General features: G+C 44.2%; 1 protein-coding gene across 1 annotated transcript; it reads right to left on the reverse strand.

The window, feature by feature from the left end:
* Positions 1–3,820: 3,820 nt before the first annotated feature.
* Positions 3,821–6,375, reverse strand: LOC306919605 (kelch domain-containing protein 3-like; the record flags this gene model as incomplete). The annotated part of the gene is made up of 3 exons (XM_079496196.1): positions 3,821–3,869; positions 5,342–5,474; positions 5,535–6,375. The coding sequence occupies 3 exons, from the start codon at positions 6,373–6,375 to the stop codon at positions 3,821–3,823; spliced, it is 1,023 nt and encodes a 340-aa protein (XP_079352322.1).
* Positions 6,376–19,155: the final 12,780 nt, after the last annotated feature.

Genomic DNA, 19,155 nt, shown 5'->3' on the forward strand with positions numbered 1-19,155 from the left:
TGAGGCTGGCGTTGCTATGGCAACCTGAAGATAACATTTCTTTCCCCGCTAGCGGTGAACTCTTACCAGAGAGAAATGCTCTCTCTCACCAGGCCCCAAGGCCACACTGATATCGAAGCAGCTGCATGTAACCTAAAATCAAAACAGCACACTACAGTATGGTGACTTTTGTGGCCACAGGCAGACAGTATGGAGACTGACTAAGATATTAAAATCTGAAGGTGGCGTCAGGAAATCCATAATATAATAATATAAAGGATAATATAGGGCTGAGATGATTAGGCCTGTGGATGGTGACATGACATAAATAGGATAAGGAGAACAACCCAGAGTAAACAGGCAGTAGGCTGATGATAAAACTGATGGTCAAAGGGCAAGATGACAAAATATGAACCAAAAGGAAACATTTAGACAATTCCATCCACCAAACTCCAAAATTATCCATCAACATGTTTGCCTGAAAAGGAATCTTTGAAATGTTTCATAGTTTTAGAAATATAGTGCTTTAAATTTGAGAAATGTATAATGGCAGATAGTAGCACGTCAAAAATTCATTCACCTAGAAACTCCATTCACACTTTTTATAATTCAGCTTTCTGTGGAGACACATGCTGGAACTTTTTACTTTGAAATGTTTTGTAGTTTCTGAGTTATTTAAGTTAAACGCCCAATGCATTCCCAATGGCAATAGCACAAACTTTGGCATGCTACTAGTCCTACATACTTACACCTAGAAACCCCATTCAAACCTATTTAGGTTCATCTTACGGTGGACATGTTTGCCTGAAAAGGAATCTTTGAAATGTTTCATCGTTTTAGAAATATAGTGCTTTTAAATTTGAGAAATTCAGAATGGGGGGGTCAATGGCAGATTTTGGCAAGTAAAGATTTGAGTGGGGACCCACAATCTCCAGATCATGCAGCCAGTGTGCTAAGTCACTGATCTACTTGCTACCTGCCACAACACAGTCTGCTGTTCCCTTTGAGTACAACATTGATACAAAAATAAAATACAAAAAATAAAATAACAGGAGATTTGTCTATTGTTTCTTTTGCTGTTGTTTATCTCTAGACGTTCGAATGTTTATGAACCATAATGGAAACAAGTCTCTGGCTCTTCTGTCATTATCTATTCGGCCTTTTAAGAACAGAATGCACAGTGGCTCACTGGGTACAGAGCCTGCCTGGGAATCAGGAGGCTCCAGGTTCAAGTCCTGGCTCTGACATAGTGTCCCAAAATCATGGAAATATGACAAGATATATTATGCCGTCCCAAACCATGGACTATAGTATTTCGTTTTTTCATGATTTTCATCTTTTTTTCAAATCCTCCAAAATCATGAAAAACGACATGCTATAGTATGCCGTCCGAAGCCATGAACTATAGTATGTCGTTTTTTCATTATTTTCATCTTTTTTTCAAATAGTCCAAAATCACGAAAAACGACATGCTATAGTATGCCGCCCGAAAAAAATTATAACTTTGGCATGCTACTAGTCCTACATACTTACACATAGAAACCCCATTCAAACCTATTTAGGTTCATCTTACGGTGGACATGTTTGCCTGAAAAGGAATCTTTGAAATGTTTCATCGTTTTAGAAATATAGTGCTTTTAAATTTGAGAAATTCAGAATGGGGGTCAATGGCAGATTTTGGCAAGTAAAGATTTGAGTGGGGTTTGAACCCACAATCTCCAGATCATGCAGCCAGTGTGCTGAGTCACTGATCTACTTGCTACCTGCCACAACACAGTCTGCTGTTCCCTTTGAGTACAACATTGATACAAAAAATAAATACAAAAAATAAAATAACAGGAGATTTATCTATTGTTTCTTTTGCTTTTGTTTATCTCTAGACGTTCGAATGTTTATGAACCACAATAGAAACAAGTCTCTGGCTCTTCTGTCATTATCTATTCGGCCTTTTAAGAACAGCATGCACAGTGGCTCACTGGGTACAGAGCCTGCCTGGGAATCAGGAGGCTGCACGTTCAAGTCCTGGCTCTGACATAGTGTCCCAAAATCATGAAAATATGACAAAATATATTATGCCGTTACGCCGATTTTCATCTTTTTTTCAAATCCTCCAAAATCATGAAAAACAACATGCTATAGTATGCCGTCCGAAGCCATGAACTATAGTATGTCGTTTTTTCATGATTTTCATATTTTTTTCAAATAGTCCAAAATCACGAAAAACGACATGCTATAGTATGCCGTCCGATTTTTTTTTTAACTTTGGCATGCTACTAGTCCTACATACTTACACCTAGAATCCCCATTCAAACCTATTTAGGTTCATCTTACGGTGGACATGTTTGCCTGAAAAGGAATCTTTGAAATGTTTCATAGTTTTAGAAATATAGTGCTTTAAATTTGAGAAATTTATAATGGCAGATAGTGGCACGTCAAAAAGTCACTTTCACCTAGAAACTCCATTCACACTTTTTATAATTCAGCTTACTGTGGGCACACATGCTGGAACTTTGAAATGTTTTGTAGTTTCTGAGTTATTTAACTTAAACGCCCAATGCATTCTCAATGGCAATAGTACAAAATTTGGCATGCTACTAGTCCTACATACTTACACCTAGAAACCCCATTCCAACCTATTTAGGTTAATCTACCGGTGGACATGTTCGGTTCTCAAAATTAATTTTTAATCTGTTGTTGCCTAGTCTGCTCTGTGTTGAATAACTGGTCACCAGGGCCAATTTTGGGCCTTGATCATACAATACATACATCTAAGAATGTATTTTGAACTTTCCGAAGGAACGTCCTGGTGTAACCTCGTAGTCTGAGTGCACTAAATAGCATTTTACATGCTTTTTTGAAATCACTTCCTTGCGTGCAAATCCTATGGAATCTTAGCAGTTGTGATTTGACTATCCCTGTGTAGCAGTGTGTTGGGTGGAATGACGTTTTGTTTAGTAAGGCGTGAGTGTCTGTTTCTTTAAAGAATACTTTTAAGTCTAGTTTCCCGTTTGTGTTAAAGTTTGGGCCCTTGAAGATTGTGTCATCCAGAAAGTCAATACTTTCCATATTTGTCACATATTTTATCGTTATGGATCTATGGTGTCTATTGGGGGGCACTGGGGAGGCAATGGGGGGGCACTGGGGGGCACAGGGGGGACACTTTTCAGCTTTTTTTTTTCGAAGCCTCAAAATCGGTGGAAAAACGACCAGGGACTATAGTCCATGCTTTTTTCGTGATTTTCGGCTTTTTTTTCGAAGCCTCAAAATGTGTGGATAAACGACCAGGGACTATATAGTCCATGCTTTTTTCGTGATATTCGGCTTTTTTTTCGAAGCCTCAAAATCAGTGGAAAAACGACCGGTTTTACACATCATTAAAATATTCTTATTTTGATCATGACCCAAGTCTCTCCAGGTTTTCTTCAATTTTGTATGACACTGATTTATTATAATAATAATAGATTTACTATGCCTATATAGCCAACTATAGGATAATAGATTTACTATACCTATATATACTAAATTAATTGCACTATTATCCTATAGTATAGGATAATAGTGCAATTAATTTATTTACCATTATAATAAAAGTATCAATGCTTCAACTGTAAAAGTCCAGAATTCAAAATGCACTTGAGTAAAAGTACAACGGTATTGGCATCAACATGGATTTAAAGTAGCCTACCAAAAGTACAAGTACAAGTACTCATTGTGCAGAAATTCAGAATGTTTCTGGGTCCTGTATGCAATTTTCACAACTACGGTTTGTCTCCAGGAGAGGGCAGCAGAGAATGATCTTCAAACCTTGTGAGTGAACAGTCATGAGTTGTTGCTCAGCGCACTACACATGCCTTAAATCAGTCTGAATCATCTCACACTCGTGCTTCTGCCTACAGACATGCTCATGCCAGAATTAGCACACACTTGCGAAAGTAGTAATGACATAGGCCTATTATATGGTGGGACCGTAATTTAATGCTCTCTACAGGCCACTATCCTGCCATGTGAGCTGCCACGTATACTGTCTGTGGGGTTTGATTGATTGATTAATTTGAAAATGTTATTAACAGTTTTTAGGATGGGTACAGTTCAAGGAAAGTACAGGTTAATTATACAAAATCTGCTAAGAGGATAGAATCCGAAAAAAGCACTAATAGATTGATTGATTTAAGTATTTTTTAACAGTTTGCAGAATTACAGACAGTACATTTCAAGCACAACTCAATACAAAAACTGTTAACTGTGAGTGGACGACACCATAAAAGCATTACACTTGTTTACAATAGGGCCCACGATTCATCAAAACATTTAGAGACGTACAAATATACACTTCTATATAGCCAAAAATTCAGATTTACGGGGGCCAGTTTCGAATTGCAGCCATCCATAGGTGCCCTTTGAGAGCCGTTTTGAACGAGTCAAGGGATCTGCATGTCTTAATGACTGTTGGCAGGGCGTTCCACATTTTGGTGGCATAGAAGCGAAATTAATTAAGTCCCTTGCACATGGTTTGTTGAACTCCAATGGTGTTGTGGGTTTGGACTTCATTGACATTAAAGAAGTATTTAGACAGGTACATCATACATGGGTATCTTGGTGGTGTATCGAATCTTGTGGACCAGACGCATTGCAAGATGCTGTACTCTGTCGTCAACCCTATGCCATTATTCCAGCGTGTCAAAGTGGGCGGGGGTGAGGTGGGTTCGGGGAGAGGCCAAGTAGAAGCCTGACCAGTTTGTTTTGGGATGTCTGGGGCCTTGTTTTAAGGCTACCGTTATATAGTTTACACAAGGGTCCTCCATTTTCAGTTCATCAGAACATTTGAAGACATACAAACGTAAACAATGCCCAAAATAAATCATCATAAACATCATTAGAAAATAGGAGAAACGTGTACAGTATAGAAAAAGGTGAGGGGCGCTCTTATCATCATAGCCTACACGATCACATTCCGTGCTCAGCCAATCAAATCATCACATTCCGTGCTACGGACACACAAAGCTATGCATATATAGGATGGGTGACTGAGCGCCCCTCAAAAATGAGTTGGTTAAACAAAAGAACTAGGATTCACAAATAAGAAGTTCCCCCGAATGTCGCGCAAACTATTTCCCCCACATCTTCCTCGTGTCATGACGGCCGCAGCCCACGCCTGACACGACCCTGGATAAATATGCAACCCGGCCTGGTGGAGATCTGCCCTCTGAGGAGCGCCCTTGTCTAGTTTAATTCCGTTGCCGATGGTAGTCAGTACCTCCAATGGCTGATAGTACTTTTCTCAGCGGCTTCATTTTTCTCAACGTCTTTCTTTTTCTCGGTTGGCCTGGTATGTTCCTTTCCTGTCATGGCTTCCAGCTCCCACCTGATGTTGTGTGGGAGTTCAGCCCGTTCCAGACCATGCTGAATGACTGCCAGCTTGCACAACGTCTTCAGACTAGGACTCAAGTCCAAGACGTATAGGTCATCATCGTGGACCGCGCTGAATTCCTGGTATCCTCCAAAGAGGACGACACAATCTCCCACCATGCAACAGCACATCCAGTTATCGCTCGGACCTTTCCCCTTGCAGCGAACCTTCTTCCAGGACGACGTCTTCAGACTGAACTTCCAGAGGTGTCTGGGCTTTTTCTGTTTCTTGCTGCCGAACACGTACAGCTCTCCGTGCCAGGCAAACGCAGAGTGGTACAACCTCTTTCCTTGCGAGCGCAGCCTCGTGGAGGGCTGGTTCAGCCAGAGGCTGGTCGTCGTGTCGAACACCCTGACGTAGTTGTGGACGCTGCTCTCCTCCTCCTCTCTCTCCTCCTCATCTCCTTCCCCCCCGAACACGAACACCTTGGTCCCGACGACATTGGCCGAGTGCCCTGCTGAGTGACACGGTGGCTTGCCCCCCGTGGGGACGATCTCCGACCAGACCATGGTCCTGGTGTCCAGCTTGTGGATGTCGTTGGCGTAAATGTAGTGCCGGATGATCCCCCCGTGGAGGTACATGACCCTCCCGAGGGCGCAGGCTGCGCTGTCGTACCGGGCCTTTGGGATGGTCCCGGAGACCGTTGGCTTGGACCAGCGGTGGGTGCACACATCGAACGTGTACGGCTTGCTCTTGCAGATGTTTCCCCGGTCGGTGGATCCCCCGCAGACGTAGACTGTGTCCTCGATCAGCACGGCGGTGTGGCCCGTGCGCCAGGAGGGATCCCACTGCGGGCGTTTTCCCTCGCAGTTGGTCTCCGGGGGAAGCTTGGTCCAGAGCAACGTGACCGTGTTGAAGATGTTCACGGGCATCTGGTCGGCGGTGAGCGAGGAGCCTCCAAACGCGTAGACCTCATGCCTCACGGCTACCGCCGCAGGCTGGTATGCTTCCTTGGGCGCCCCCTTCAGGTGCACTGTCCAGTGCAGCATTGTCCCCGAGCAGCTCTGAGGTGGATGACAAACCGATCAGCAGAGCACCACTCTGTAAAGAAGTGGAGCATTACTGTGAGCAAACACTTATAATGCTACAGCGGCAACAAATGTCAAGCGACGTCTGGCCAATCCGTGAAGTCTACGGGTTGGTTTGACCAATCAGCTAATTCTTCGCGATTATTGACCTTTTTGTGTGAAGTGAGGGGCACTCTTATCATCGTACATCATCATGGATCATCTCATACTGGCCAATCAGAATGCCTGTTTCCACAAATTTACGTCATATTTGACGGACATTTGACCTAATTTCTCCTTTCATTGTCAATGGCAAATATGAAGACGTGTGGGGTCAAAAGCTGTATATAGGGCCCCTCAAAAATCACACCCTTGTGAAGTGAGGAAGTGAGGGGCGCTCTTATCATCATACATCACATTCCGTGCAGCTCAGCCAATCAAATCATCATCAAATGGCATCCCGGCCTATCACTTTTGGCGCTTTCACTTTTCTGTCCTCACTTTTATCTTCAATATGCACTTTGCTCAGCCAATCAGATCATCGCTATGGGGTGATCAGCCAATCACAAGCCAATGCTTGTGTTTACAAAAACCCGGAAAGCCTGGAATAGGAGCGCCCCTCAAAAAAGTGAGGGGGGATCTTATCATCATACATCATCACATTCCGTGCTCAGCCAATCAAATCATCACATTCGTGGTACAAACACGCAGACACACAAAGCTGGGCATAGGAGGGGCTAGCGCCCCTCAAAACAGTGTGTGTGTGTGTGTGTGTGTGTGTGGGGGGGGGGGGGCATTCTGTCCGTTGGCCAAAATGGCCAGTATCGAATTGCAGACGCCCGTAAGTGCTCTTTGAGAGCGGTTTTGAAGGAGTCTAGGGATTCACATTCCTTTACGGCTGTCTGTGGGGTGATTCATAAACGTCACACAGTGTCGCTTGATGAAAATAGCACGACCTGGTGCGTTGTGAGCTTGTCGATCAGCTGTTGTTAACGAGCGGCACACTCATATATTGACCCCTAAGGGGTCAAAATGGACCCTTAGGGCAGTGGTTTCCAAACGCTTTCATGTCAAGGACCCCCAAATTGTCACTAATTAGCCCACGGACCCCACATTTGAAAAGATATGCCGGGGACCCATAGGAGAAGATGTTTGCGGCTCTAGCAGTGATTTTCGTTTCAAGGACCCCCCCCGGTTTGACCAATGTAACCTATATTGTAAAATCACTGTTAATTTAACTCCAAGAGTGTACAAATGGAACCAAATGGAACCGTTTGGTTCCATTTGTACACTCTCTGAGTTACAGACCCATAAGGGTCCATTTGATTCCTAACTATCATTTAGCTGGGGACCCCCTGGAACTCCCTCAGGGACCCCTAGGGGTCCCCGGACCCCACTTTGGGAACCACTGCCTCAGGGTGTGTATAACCCTGAGAGTGTACAAAAGGGAACCAAATGGAGCGGCTTTGTGGGGTGTACATTGGAGTCCCAGACATATGGGTTTCCAAATGGGGGTCTGTGGCCTAATAAAGCTGGGGTTCCTTGAAATGGGGATGATATGTATATGTATAGGTACTTCTACCTATACATATCAGAGGCAAATATTGTACTTTTACAATTTTACTCCACTACATTTATTTGAAACTTACTTACTAGTTACTTTGATTATTATTACAAAACACTTCAGCCCTGTACATTTCGACCATTTGAAAATAGCAGATCTGCAAGCTCACAATGCGTCGCAATGCGACACATTTATACATTTGAAAACTTGAAGTGAGACATTCTGCATAATGAGTACTTTTACTTTTGGTACTTTAAGTACATTTTGACACCAATACTTTGTATACTTTTACATTGCCGTAACATTTAAGTATGCTTTTTCCACCACTGCATAAGATTCAGTGAAAAAGAGGAGAGTGTCCCAGGACATGGACGGAGACCAGACACACAGAGGTGTGTGTGTGTGTGCGTGCGTGCGTGCGTGCGTGCGTGCGTGCGTGCGTGCGTGCGTGCGTGTGTGTGTGTGTGTGTGTGGTAACATCATTATGTAATGAGATCCATCATGAGCACTTTAGCCCCCCCCCCGGGCCGGGCTGGGTGGCACAGCTTGCAGAGGTGCGTGTGTCTTCTCTATAATGCCATGCAGGGTGGAAATGATACTTAACAAAGACCACGCACGCACGCACGCACACACACACGCACGTGCATTGGGCATACATTCATGTGATGATGTGAGCAATAACATAACATGGTTGCACACCTACCCATTCACCCATGTGAATGTGCATGTACACACACACGCAACACACACACACACGCACACACACACACACACACACACACACACACACACACACACACACACACACACGCACACACACACACAGACACACACACACACACACACGTGCTCACGCGCGGGCACAACTGCAAAAATGTTCACTCTCACGCATGGCTGCCCAAAGGTGCCGATGCATGTATGATGCGTTGTTCTATCTGGAATCGTCCACAACACCATCTGTGGTGAGACGATGTGTGGGTTTAGAAGTTAGAACAAGGACACACAAACACATCACGACGGCGGTCGGTCACGTTTAGCTGAATCACACTCACGTGTACACAGACCTCCTATACTCGTCCTCCCAACAGCACGCAGCCAGACACACGCATGCACGCATGCACAAATGCGCGCACACATGCACACGCACCCAGACACTGTTTGGATTTCTGATGAGGCTAGATGGTGGGGGGAGGGGGGGGGGGGGGGTTGAGGCTGGGGTCAGCTGTGACATCACTCCCACTGACAGTCCTGCATGCCCATATATGGCAGCCAGCCAGGCCCCATGCCTAATAAATAAGACATTGGTTCTCAACGTCGGGTCACCACGTACAGGGTACAAATGGACCCTTACGGGTCTGTATACAAATACATTTGTACACTCAGGGCAGTATTATGCGTGTCTTAAGTACCAGGTCTTATGACTTAACTTAAGACCTGTGTCACGTGTAGGTGAGGTAAGAACCCAAACGCAGGACAGCCAGGCATGGTAGTGTTCAAAACCATGAATTGGTGTTTTAATACAGAAGACAGGTGAACATGAACAACTTAAAACAGACTCAAACAGGTGACAGGATACAATGACTCAACAAGGACTGACTGGGGAACAAGACTGATATACACATGAGGGTTGATTACAAAATGAGACACAGCTGGAGCAAACAAACATAGAACCATGAAAACTAGACCAGGGAACAATACATAGAAATACAAGACCTAGACTGTACAAAAGTCAAAAGTCTGTGACTGTGACAACCTGGAGGCGTGGTCAATGCTGTTTGGCCACTCAGAATAGCCAAATGGCATTGATCACGCCTCCAGGTCTTAAGTTAAGTCATAAGACCTGGTACTTAAGACACGCATAATACTGCCCTGTCAGTGTCTTAATGAACACTGTGGAGTTCAGTGTAGATTGGGGTCCCTCCCAGAGAGAACCCATTGCACACTCTCGGAGTGACAGACCCGCAAGGATCCATTTGGATCCCACGGACGGACTGACGGACGGACAGACAGGTTCAGGCTAAAGATAGACTATAGACACAGGAGACGGGCGTGACACTGGAGTAGGCCATTTAGTACTCATCAGTAATGAAGGTATTGTTAAAGGTGACCTAGCATGTGTCTCAGTCAGACACATCCTAGGTCACCTTTAACAAGGCGTGTCTGTTCTAATCTGTAATAGTACGTCCGTCCCCCCTCTCTCTCTTCTGTAATAGCACTCTCTCTCTCTCTCTCTCTCTCTCTCTCTCTCTCTCTCTCTCTCTCTCTCTCTCTCTCTCGAATCCAACTCATGTCAAGCATGTCTCCTCTTTCTCTACCCTCTTTACTCTCGAAATAAAACAACAACACAGCAATTGGACTGTACACCAATCCACCTCACAAAAACTATCCCTAAACCTAACCTTACGCTAACTTAACCGGACAAATGAGCATCGCGCCTGTAGCAGACAATGACATGCAAAGAGCAAGTTCAGCCAGGAAACTCAGTGCAGTTGCTGCCGGCCCTTTAATTGGGCCGCCTCAGCATCACGTTCACATGACTCACTTCATCCAATCACAATCCAGTCATCCCATCTTTATGCCGGCTATTTAAACTGGAAGTTTGCACTGCTCAATCTGCTTGCTCACTTGCTGCTGCACACTGATAAGGTGCTGCCACACTATGGAAAGAGCAACGCACGTTCTCGGCTGCGCTCAGCTTAAATTCTGAGTTTTTAGACAGCTGGTGGATGGAAAAGAAGCTCCACCTCCGCAGACTTTTTGCGCGACGGCCAGATTCCCGGAAACGCTCTCCTCCACGCAAAAAGTCTGCGGAGGTGGAGCTTCTTTTCCATCCACCAGCTGTCTAAAAACTCGGAATTTAAGCTGCGCAGAGTTTAAGAAGTGCGTGGCTGTCGACCGTTTTGCGCTTAGGTGTGGAAAGGGCTATACTGCTGCGCTGCTGTCTGCCTAAACTTTGCTGCTCACCCTCCTCCACCCCAGCTACCACCTGTCTCACCCTCCTCCACCCCAGCTACCACCTGTCGTTTTGGATCTGCTGTTTATGTACGGGGGATTCGGAGTCCCAATGGTTGGGACTGATGCGCTTGATCTCAATACCTAAAAGCAGATCCAATTCATCGCCAAACCATAATAAATATATTGCTCATTTGTATTCAATACATATATATTACATCCATTCTTGAGTTGTCCTGAGACTCCTGACTGAACTGAGATGTAGGCCTATGACTAATGGGGAGATCCCACTGTAGTAGGACTATAGAGCGTCGCAGTCCCGCCCGCTACCAGGGCCCAGGAAATGATTCTCTGTTCCTTTTACTCATAGACTTTTCAAAAAGTATTTATTTAAAGACCTTTTAAGCGTCGTACAAAGCCAACTCTTGTCGTGACAAATCATGACAACAAACTAAATGTTTTGGGCTGAACAAAGAACTAGAAAGAAGAAAAAAACGGCAGGTTACACTTTTTTTGTTGTTTTTCTTTGTAATTATTTGTTTGGTCCAAAATATTGTGTTTATTGTCATGATTTGTCACGACTCGAGTTGGCTTTGTCTGCGGCGTAACCGTCTTTAAATAAATAAAATGTCTATGGGAAAAATGCATTGGGAATCATTTCCTGGGCCTGGCATGGTCATGACAGGGGGCGGGACTGTGCCGCTCTATAGTCAGACCACTTCCACACACAGTGGTCGACGACTGTCAGGGTGGTGGTATCTGGTATTGTTGCAGTCTGTGTGCCTGAGGGCACAAAGTCATCATGTTCTGCAGAGACTGGCTGTGGTTCCAATTACTGGCCAATCCATGCAGAGCTATATGCAGGCTTGGTAGCAGCATTGTCAGCTCTGTAGGGATAACAGAGGAACAAGATGATCTGTCATCTGTCATCATCCATACAGTAAACGTATATGTACAGTACACACGTGATACATATACATCAGAACATACGTATAGCATCTATTTAAAAAAAATAACTGTAGGACCTGCAGGTTTACAGCTTAGGCATTTGGCACCGGGTGTAAAAATGGATTGCAAAATTGTGGGATTATATATATTAGGGGTCCATTTGGTTCCATTTGTACACTCCTTGGAGTTAACCAACATTAACCACTACACTGTACCTCGCTATATCTCTTCGCTGAAAATAGCCAAATAAGCTGACAATAAACTCATTTTCACTGAATGTGGGCCTGTTTCATTCCATCCAATAAGGGCTCATGTGTGTCTGTCGCCATCATCACACATGGAGCAGTGTGAGCCAACTGTGTCTCCTGGGGTTTCCACTGTGCATGTCAGACATCAGTCATGCAGAGTGGAGATGGCAGCTCTGTCTGCCTGGGGGCCTCGTACACACTATTGAAACAAAATCTCTCTCTCTGTTCCGGGGGGAGAGGGGGGGGGGGGGGGGCAGAGCAGCTCGCAATTCATTTTCAATGGGAGTCGGTGAGTTTCACAGAGCAGCTCTGTGACTCCCATTGAAAATGAATTGTGAGCTGCTCTGCCTCCCCTCTCCCCCCGGAACGGAGAGAGCGATTTTGTTTTAATAGTGTGTCAGGCGCCTGCGGGGCTGAGCGATGAGACTGATGTTGCTGAACATTCCACCCATAAATGTTATCTCCTCTCCCCATATGAACAAGTGTACACTTGTGAGGGCCAAATGCCCCCACAAGTATATAGTATGATTTGATAAGTACCCATTTCCTGGTCCTGTTTTTATTTTATGGTTCTTTTATAGTTAAGTAAAGATGTTGGGAGTTACATCATTAGGAAAAGATTCAGGTTGGGGTTAGGTAACGGTTAGGCATTTCGTGGTTGGGTTTGGGGGTGGGGTTGGAATTGTGCGTGTGTTTGTCCATGTAGGAGCTGTAGGCGCGTGTGCACACATGTGTCTGTGTGCACGTGCATAATTATGCACACTGTTGTAAAAGAAAGACATTGAATTCTGCTTTCAATGTGCTTGTGTTTACGTCTTTCGGTGTCTCTGAGGGCAATCTGAGAGTCTGGCTCATTTGGGTTATTTATTTATTATTTATTTAAAGGAGCATTCAGTGATTTGGGTGATTTGGAAAACCACCCAGTCCACCCCGGTAACAAAATGTGCACATGCACGCTTTACAGTGGGGGGAAGTGCAACAGCACGTGCATCAAGGCCCGCCCCCACACATGATTGGAGGAAGGCCCCTCTCATCCTGATTGGATGAAGGCTTTGCCACCCGCCACCAAAACTGAAACTAGGGTTTTTTGACCCCAGGGGCTCACTGGGGACAGGGAGGAACTCCTTATATGGTCAGCACACTCTATAGTAGGGAGGATTATCCAAATAAAAATAAAAAATAAGTGATATTTGAATGAAGCGAAATCACTGAATATACCTTTAAGGCGCGGCCCCGCCATGTTCCAACAGGACGCCAGAGCAAGACATTTATTTACTGCGTCTACAGAGATGTGGACCGGACGGCACACTGTGTTACTGCAGAGCTACGCTTTTAAAGCCAGCAGTCAGCCCGGAGAGGACAAAGGGAAGGAAATGAAGGGAAGAATGAAGTGGACCGAAAGAAGGGAAATTAGATGGGGAAGAAAACAAATCAAATTCCGCACACATGGTTTCAACAATATAGCACAAAATAAAAAGAGATATGATGAGGTTCAAAAAACAGGAAAAAGACAATTCCAAGGAAAATATTAAAATTGCTGGAAGGCGAATTGGCAGATGTTTCAAATAAAGAATCTGTCTCTCTGCCACCTGCTTTCATGTTGATGATACCGTTTCCGTTTGTTTTATTCATGGCAATATTTCCTGCTGCAATAATATTTGCTGCTCTGAAAGGTTCCTCAAAGCCTTGGACTTTATTACAAACGGTCTGAAAGTTTTTTAAAGGAAACTCAGAGAATCTGAGTTTCTCAGAGTTTGAGAGTTTATCTCTTTTATGTCAGTTAATTTGTAGTATAATTTTCATGCTCAAACATTCAATGCTGTTGACCACATTGCTGAAGGGATAGATTTTTTTTTCTTTCTTTTTTTAATTTTTTATCCCACGATTTTGCAACCCATTTTTGTGTCAATTATCTAATGTAATCCTGTAATCATTATTCCGACCAGTTCCTTTCCCCTACATCAGGCGCCCCGGCTGGCCAGGGGGAGGTAGTTTAGAGACCAGGATTACTGCATGTTTTTTGTGAGGGTACCTACCATAGGCCCACTAAGTTGGTGAAAGAAAATGTCAAAAATGGACCAGAAACAATATTTTTAATTGGATTACCTCAAGAAAATAGAACTAAAACATGGCTATAGAGCTGTTCCCCACAAACTGCACCCGTGGATTTCTAACAACACACAACAACAAAGCTAGGGTTCAACAGGCAGCTCCCCCGTAACAGCATCTACCCTGTGATCTGCTGATAAAAAATAGGATATTAAAGATTCCAGTCACAGTCTGTATATACGAGGCTGGTTTGTGGGGTTTAAGTTCAATTTAGAGGGATAGCTATCTATCTATTAAATGCACCATGTCTCTGTCTGTCTGTGTGTACGTCTGTAATGCACGTAACTCGAGAACTGTTAACCCCATCGACTTCAGCAGCGGTGGCCGAACGGATAGCGGCGAGGTCTAGATACCGGAAGGTTCCCAGTTCGAACCAGCCGTCCGACACGTTAAAATTACCACCGCTGAAATGCCCTTGAACAAGGCATCAACCACTACGATGAAATGTGTTCTATGAGCAGGGCCTGGCTGGAAACAAGTTCTTGAGCTTAGCCCAGATACCCTGGGTAAATATAGATTTCATTTCATTTCATTTCATTTCAAATGCGACACACGCATTCCACAACCCCACAGGGAGTGCAGTACCCAGTGTCGAGTCGGTCGGACCCACGGTTGTCCAGAGACCAGGACCACCACAAAAGGCATAGATCTGCCTGCGCTCTGGACAGGGGCCCCTGTCCATGCTCCATATAATGGAGCTGGCCTGTTCTGACACAACACTCTCCATATATGGGCATAAAAAGGACACAGACAGAGACAGGGTGGAACGGGTACTCTGACACGGGTACAACGGGTAGTGGATCTCAATGAGATGCATTGTAATCTTGTTAATATTTTATTTTTAGATATTTAAAAAAATAAAACTTTGAAAAATGTTCCCTTAGCTGCGTTCAGACCTGAATATATATATTCGCCTCGGTTCGTCCCGTTTGTACCGCGCCAGGTCGCGCCGTGCCCGTTCGCGCAATTCTCGTCTTTGCATTGCCTTTGTATGTAATCGTGTCACTCTAACCATTCAAGTCTGAACGCACATTTATAATCATACGGTATGCCCAAAACTGTTTAAATGTTTTCTGACAATATGGTAACATTGTCATGGGGAACTACAGTATACCTGCTCAAATTCCCCTTTTTATTTGCTAAATTGTGTACAATATGGTGTGTGGTAACTGAGGCAATCTAATTTAACTTAAAATGTCAATTCCTGAACAGCCAGCCCTGCTTTAATCTCAGTTATTTTTTATAATTGTAATTTATGTGCACAAAAAATACAGAGTAATTCAACTATACAAGTGACATGAGGCGGTGGAAGAATTGCATATTAATTCAGATTTAAGGAGGGACAGGCTCAGCTTAGAAGGCCTGGGGATAAATGTTAAATGGTGCATTTATAGTGCCTTTATCCAAAGTGCTTTACAGAGATTGTGCATTACATTCACCTATTCATACACACACTGATGGCGGGGGAAACCATGCAAGGCACCAACGCCAACCTGCACATGGGGGGACATTAGGGGTTCAGCGCGTCTTGCTCAAGGACACTTCGACACTAACTCTGGGGGAGCCCAGGATCGAACTGGGAACCTCACGGTTGCCATCCGCCTGCTCTATACCGGCCACTCTAACCTTGAGCCACTCCCGCCCAAGAGTAGCAAGTGTGATGGTGTAGACATATAGGAGGGATGAGGAGTACATTGAGAGAAGGATGCTAAAGATATGGAGCTGCCAGACAAGAGGAGACGGGGAAGGCCAAAGAGGAGGTTTGTGGATGTGGTGAGAGAGGAGTGAGGACATGCAGGTAGCTGGAGTGTCCCAGCTAACCCATATTTGCCACGGACATACAGAATGAATAATAATATTACCAGAAACATAAGAGCTAGCCCTGAATGAACATAACGATCTGTGTCTGTAAACTCTCAGAGTTAAAGGGGTACTTGGAAATAAAACATTTGAAAACCACTAGTAATAGTTGGACTCCTAACTCCATACGTATAGCGTCGTAGTGTCATACTGTACATATTCTGAAGAAAACCTGGAGACTTGACATTCAGTAATAGGGTCTTATGATAAAAATACGAACATTGTAATGGTGTGTAAAAAAGTCTTAGACACGGACACCTTTGTCTGTGTACAGACTGTACTGTAAATAGATGTTTTTTTTGTTTGTTTGTTTTTGGCAAAAATCTTGCCACTAAGGTAGCGGGTGAGAGGTTCCGCAAAAAACACAAATAAAAAGGGTTGATGGTGGTGAAAACATGAAACATTAATTTTGACTGCTGCCACCCCACATTTGTATCTCTCTGGGTGATGGTGGTGGTGATTTGGAAGGGGGGAAAAATTATTTTAACAGCTGTCATTCCAAATTTGTATCTCTGCAGGGCAGAGGGAGTGAGTCAGTTTGCACATGCACATATCGTATGTATACCTGTGCATGTGTTTGCAGACATGTTTGTGAGCGTGTGTGTGTGTGTGTGTGTGTGTGTGTGTGTGTGTGTGTGTGTGTGTGTGTGTGTGTGTGTGTGTGTGTGTGTGTGTGTGTACCCCTGGGAGACTCTGGTCAAGGAAGATGGCCATCACACAACCATGTTTTTTTTTTTCTTAAGATTTGTTTTTGGCTTTTCTGCCTTTATTGATAGATACAAGTGAAGATAGACAGGAAAGAGGGAGAGAGAGAAGGGGAGAGACATGCAGCAAAGGTAATCACGAACGGGACTCAGGCCAGAGCTTATGTGGCATGCACCTGGACCACTAGGCCAGCAGGCACCCCATTACATGACCATGTTAAAGGGACATTTCACCGCTGGAAGTAACTCCAGTCACTCAATGTTAACACAATCATTCCCGGGATTCCTTCAAAATAGGAGCTCTGGGGTGCCGGAAAGACATGGCCGCTTTTACTCTGAACCACATATTACACAGTAGCCTACATAAAAACCTCTGGAAAGTGTTCTAAATATTCTAAATGTCATTAACATAATGTGTTTTAGTTTTTTTTGCAAAGGGGTGAAGTACAGAGTTTTGCAGTGTGGCGTGCTTGTAATAAGGCAAAACGTCTAAATGATCGATTAGAGTGGCACATTTTTCCAAATAAAGTGAAAGAACTGAGTTGTTCAGGTCCAGTGTGCCAGGTGACCTGACATGAAACTCTAGCTTTGTACAGTATAGCCAATCTGCCATGCAGTGCTGAGTAGTGAGGGCTATACGTGTATCATACTGAATGCCTCACATGCATTATTCAAACGGGAGACATGAGACCACTTCATGTACATTTGACTTGGCTAGAATGCCTACATTATTAAACATTCACCTTGGATTGCAGAAAGAGTGATAAGCAGTGCAGATCTTTACAACATGCCTGTTGGGTCGTCTGTGCTTCCTAATGTCTGGTCGAGTGGAGTTGCCTAGTGTGGGTGTGCTTTGATGGTGCCAGAGCTCCGGTTATTGGTTGTAAATGTAGAAATATCTTATGCGAACAATCGTTAGGACTTCATCGCATAAGATATTTCTACATTTACTTTTTTACATTTTTATCCCACGATTTTGTAACCCATTTTTCACCCCTGTGTCAATCATCTAATGTGATCCTGGGCTCTACACACCCTCCGCCAAACTAGTCCCCATATATGGGGGACATGGGGAGAGCAACAGACTTCATGCTTCCTTCATGCCTGAGTGTCCAAGTTGCTCCTTTACACGTGACAGGGGGGAGTTTCCCTGGTTGGACGTAGCACGTGGAAGGAACACGTTATTCCAACCAGTTCCTTTCCCCTCCATCAGGCGCCCCGGCTGGCCAGGGGGAGGCAGTTTAGAGACCAGGATTACTGGTTCTACATTTACAACCAATAACCGACTTAATCTCACTCATGTACTGTAGGTTCATCAAATAATCAAGAAGGATTGTTTTTTAAATCATTCATTTTAAATATTGTTCTCATGGTAATGAGCAATATGACAGCATGCATGGCACAAAGCTGTCTGATTACTACCATCAGATCTGGTTGGAGGTCAACACAGACACAGTGGTGGCAGTGGCGCATCACATGCATGATGTACACAGATCACTGAGTTTTATGTGTCTAAAAGCCGATGCTTCATGCACAACCAGCTCATCACACTCAGGCAGAGATTTGGCTGATGGCTTATCTATTTGTAAATAACTATAGCACACACAGAGATGCAGCCATGAGTTAAACACATCATGTCATCATGGCCACTTTGGCATGCTGCAAACAGTCATGTAAAAAAGGGCACAAAATAATACCTTCCTGGCTCTCCCTGGCTTACTGAGGTATAATTATAGGCCTACTTTTTTCTTGTATCTTTAATGAAGCATATACACTTGTTTTAGCTTTCCGTGTATAGCTCGAATAATCCTACAATAAGATTTGTGTCGTACAATTGATCCTGACCGCTGGGCCACGTAGAATCATACTGTGCGATGACAGAAATGCAGACGACTTACACTATGCAGCAACACTAAGTGAATTATTTAGCGTCGGGTCCCCTCCAGCGCAAGGCAAGCATGACTAAGGACTGTTAAGCCCCCCACCTCCTCCACACCACCCCCACCTCTGGCGGGGAGCCAACACACAGCATCAGCTTTATGATGACAGAACTTGACTGTAAATCCGTCATTGTGTTAAAACAGGCTGATTGATGGACATGAAGATTACAGAAGATCTTGTTGTAAAACAGACATCCTTGCTTATGCCACTCACGGAAACCGGATAAATACATACATACTGTATACACGCACGCACACCAAGAACATTTTGCCATCACAAATCAATATGTATAACATATATAACATAACAAATTTTCCTTGTCTAATATCTTTAAGCCTCAGACTTTGCTGGTTGGTAGAGACTGCACTTTGATTGAGATGACTATCAGTCATTTAATTTCCTTAACTTCTTAAACCCATATGTACTTTGTTGACCC

This window comes from Electrona antarctica (genome assembly GCF_951216825.1).
Source record: "Electrona antarctica genome assembly, chromosome: 3".
Lineage (NCBI taxonomy): Eukaryota > Metazoa > Chordata > Actinopteri > Myctophiformes > Myctophidae > Electrona > Electrona antarctica.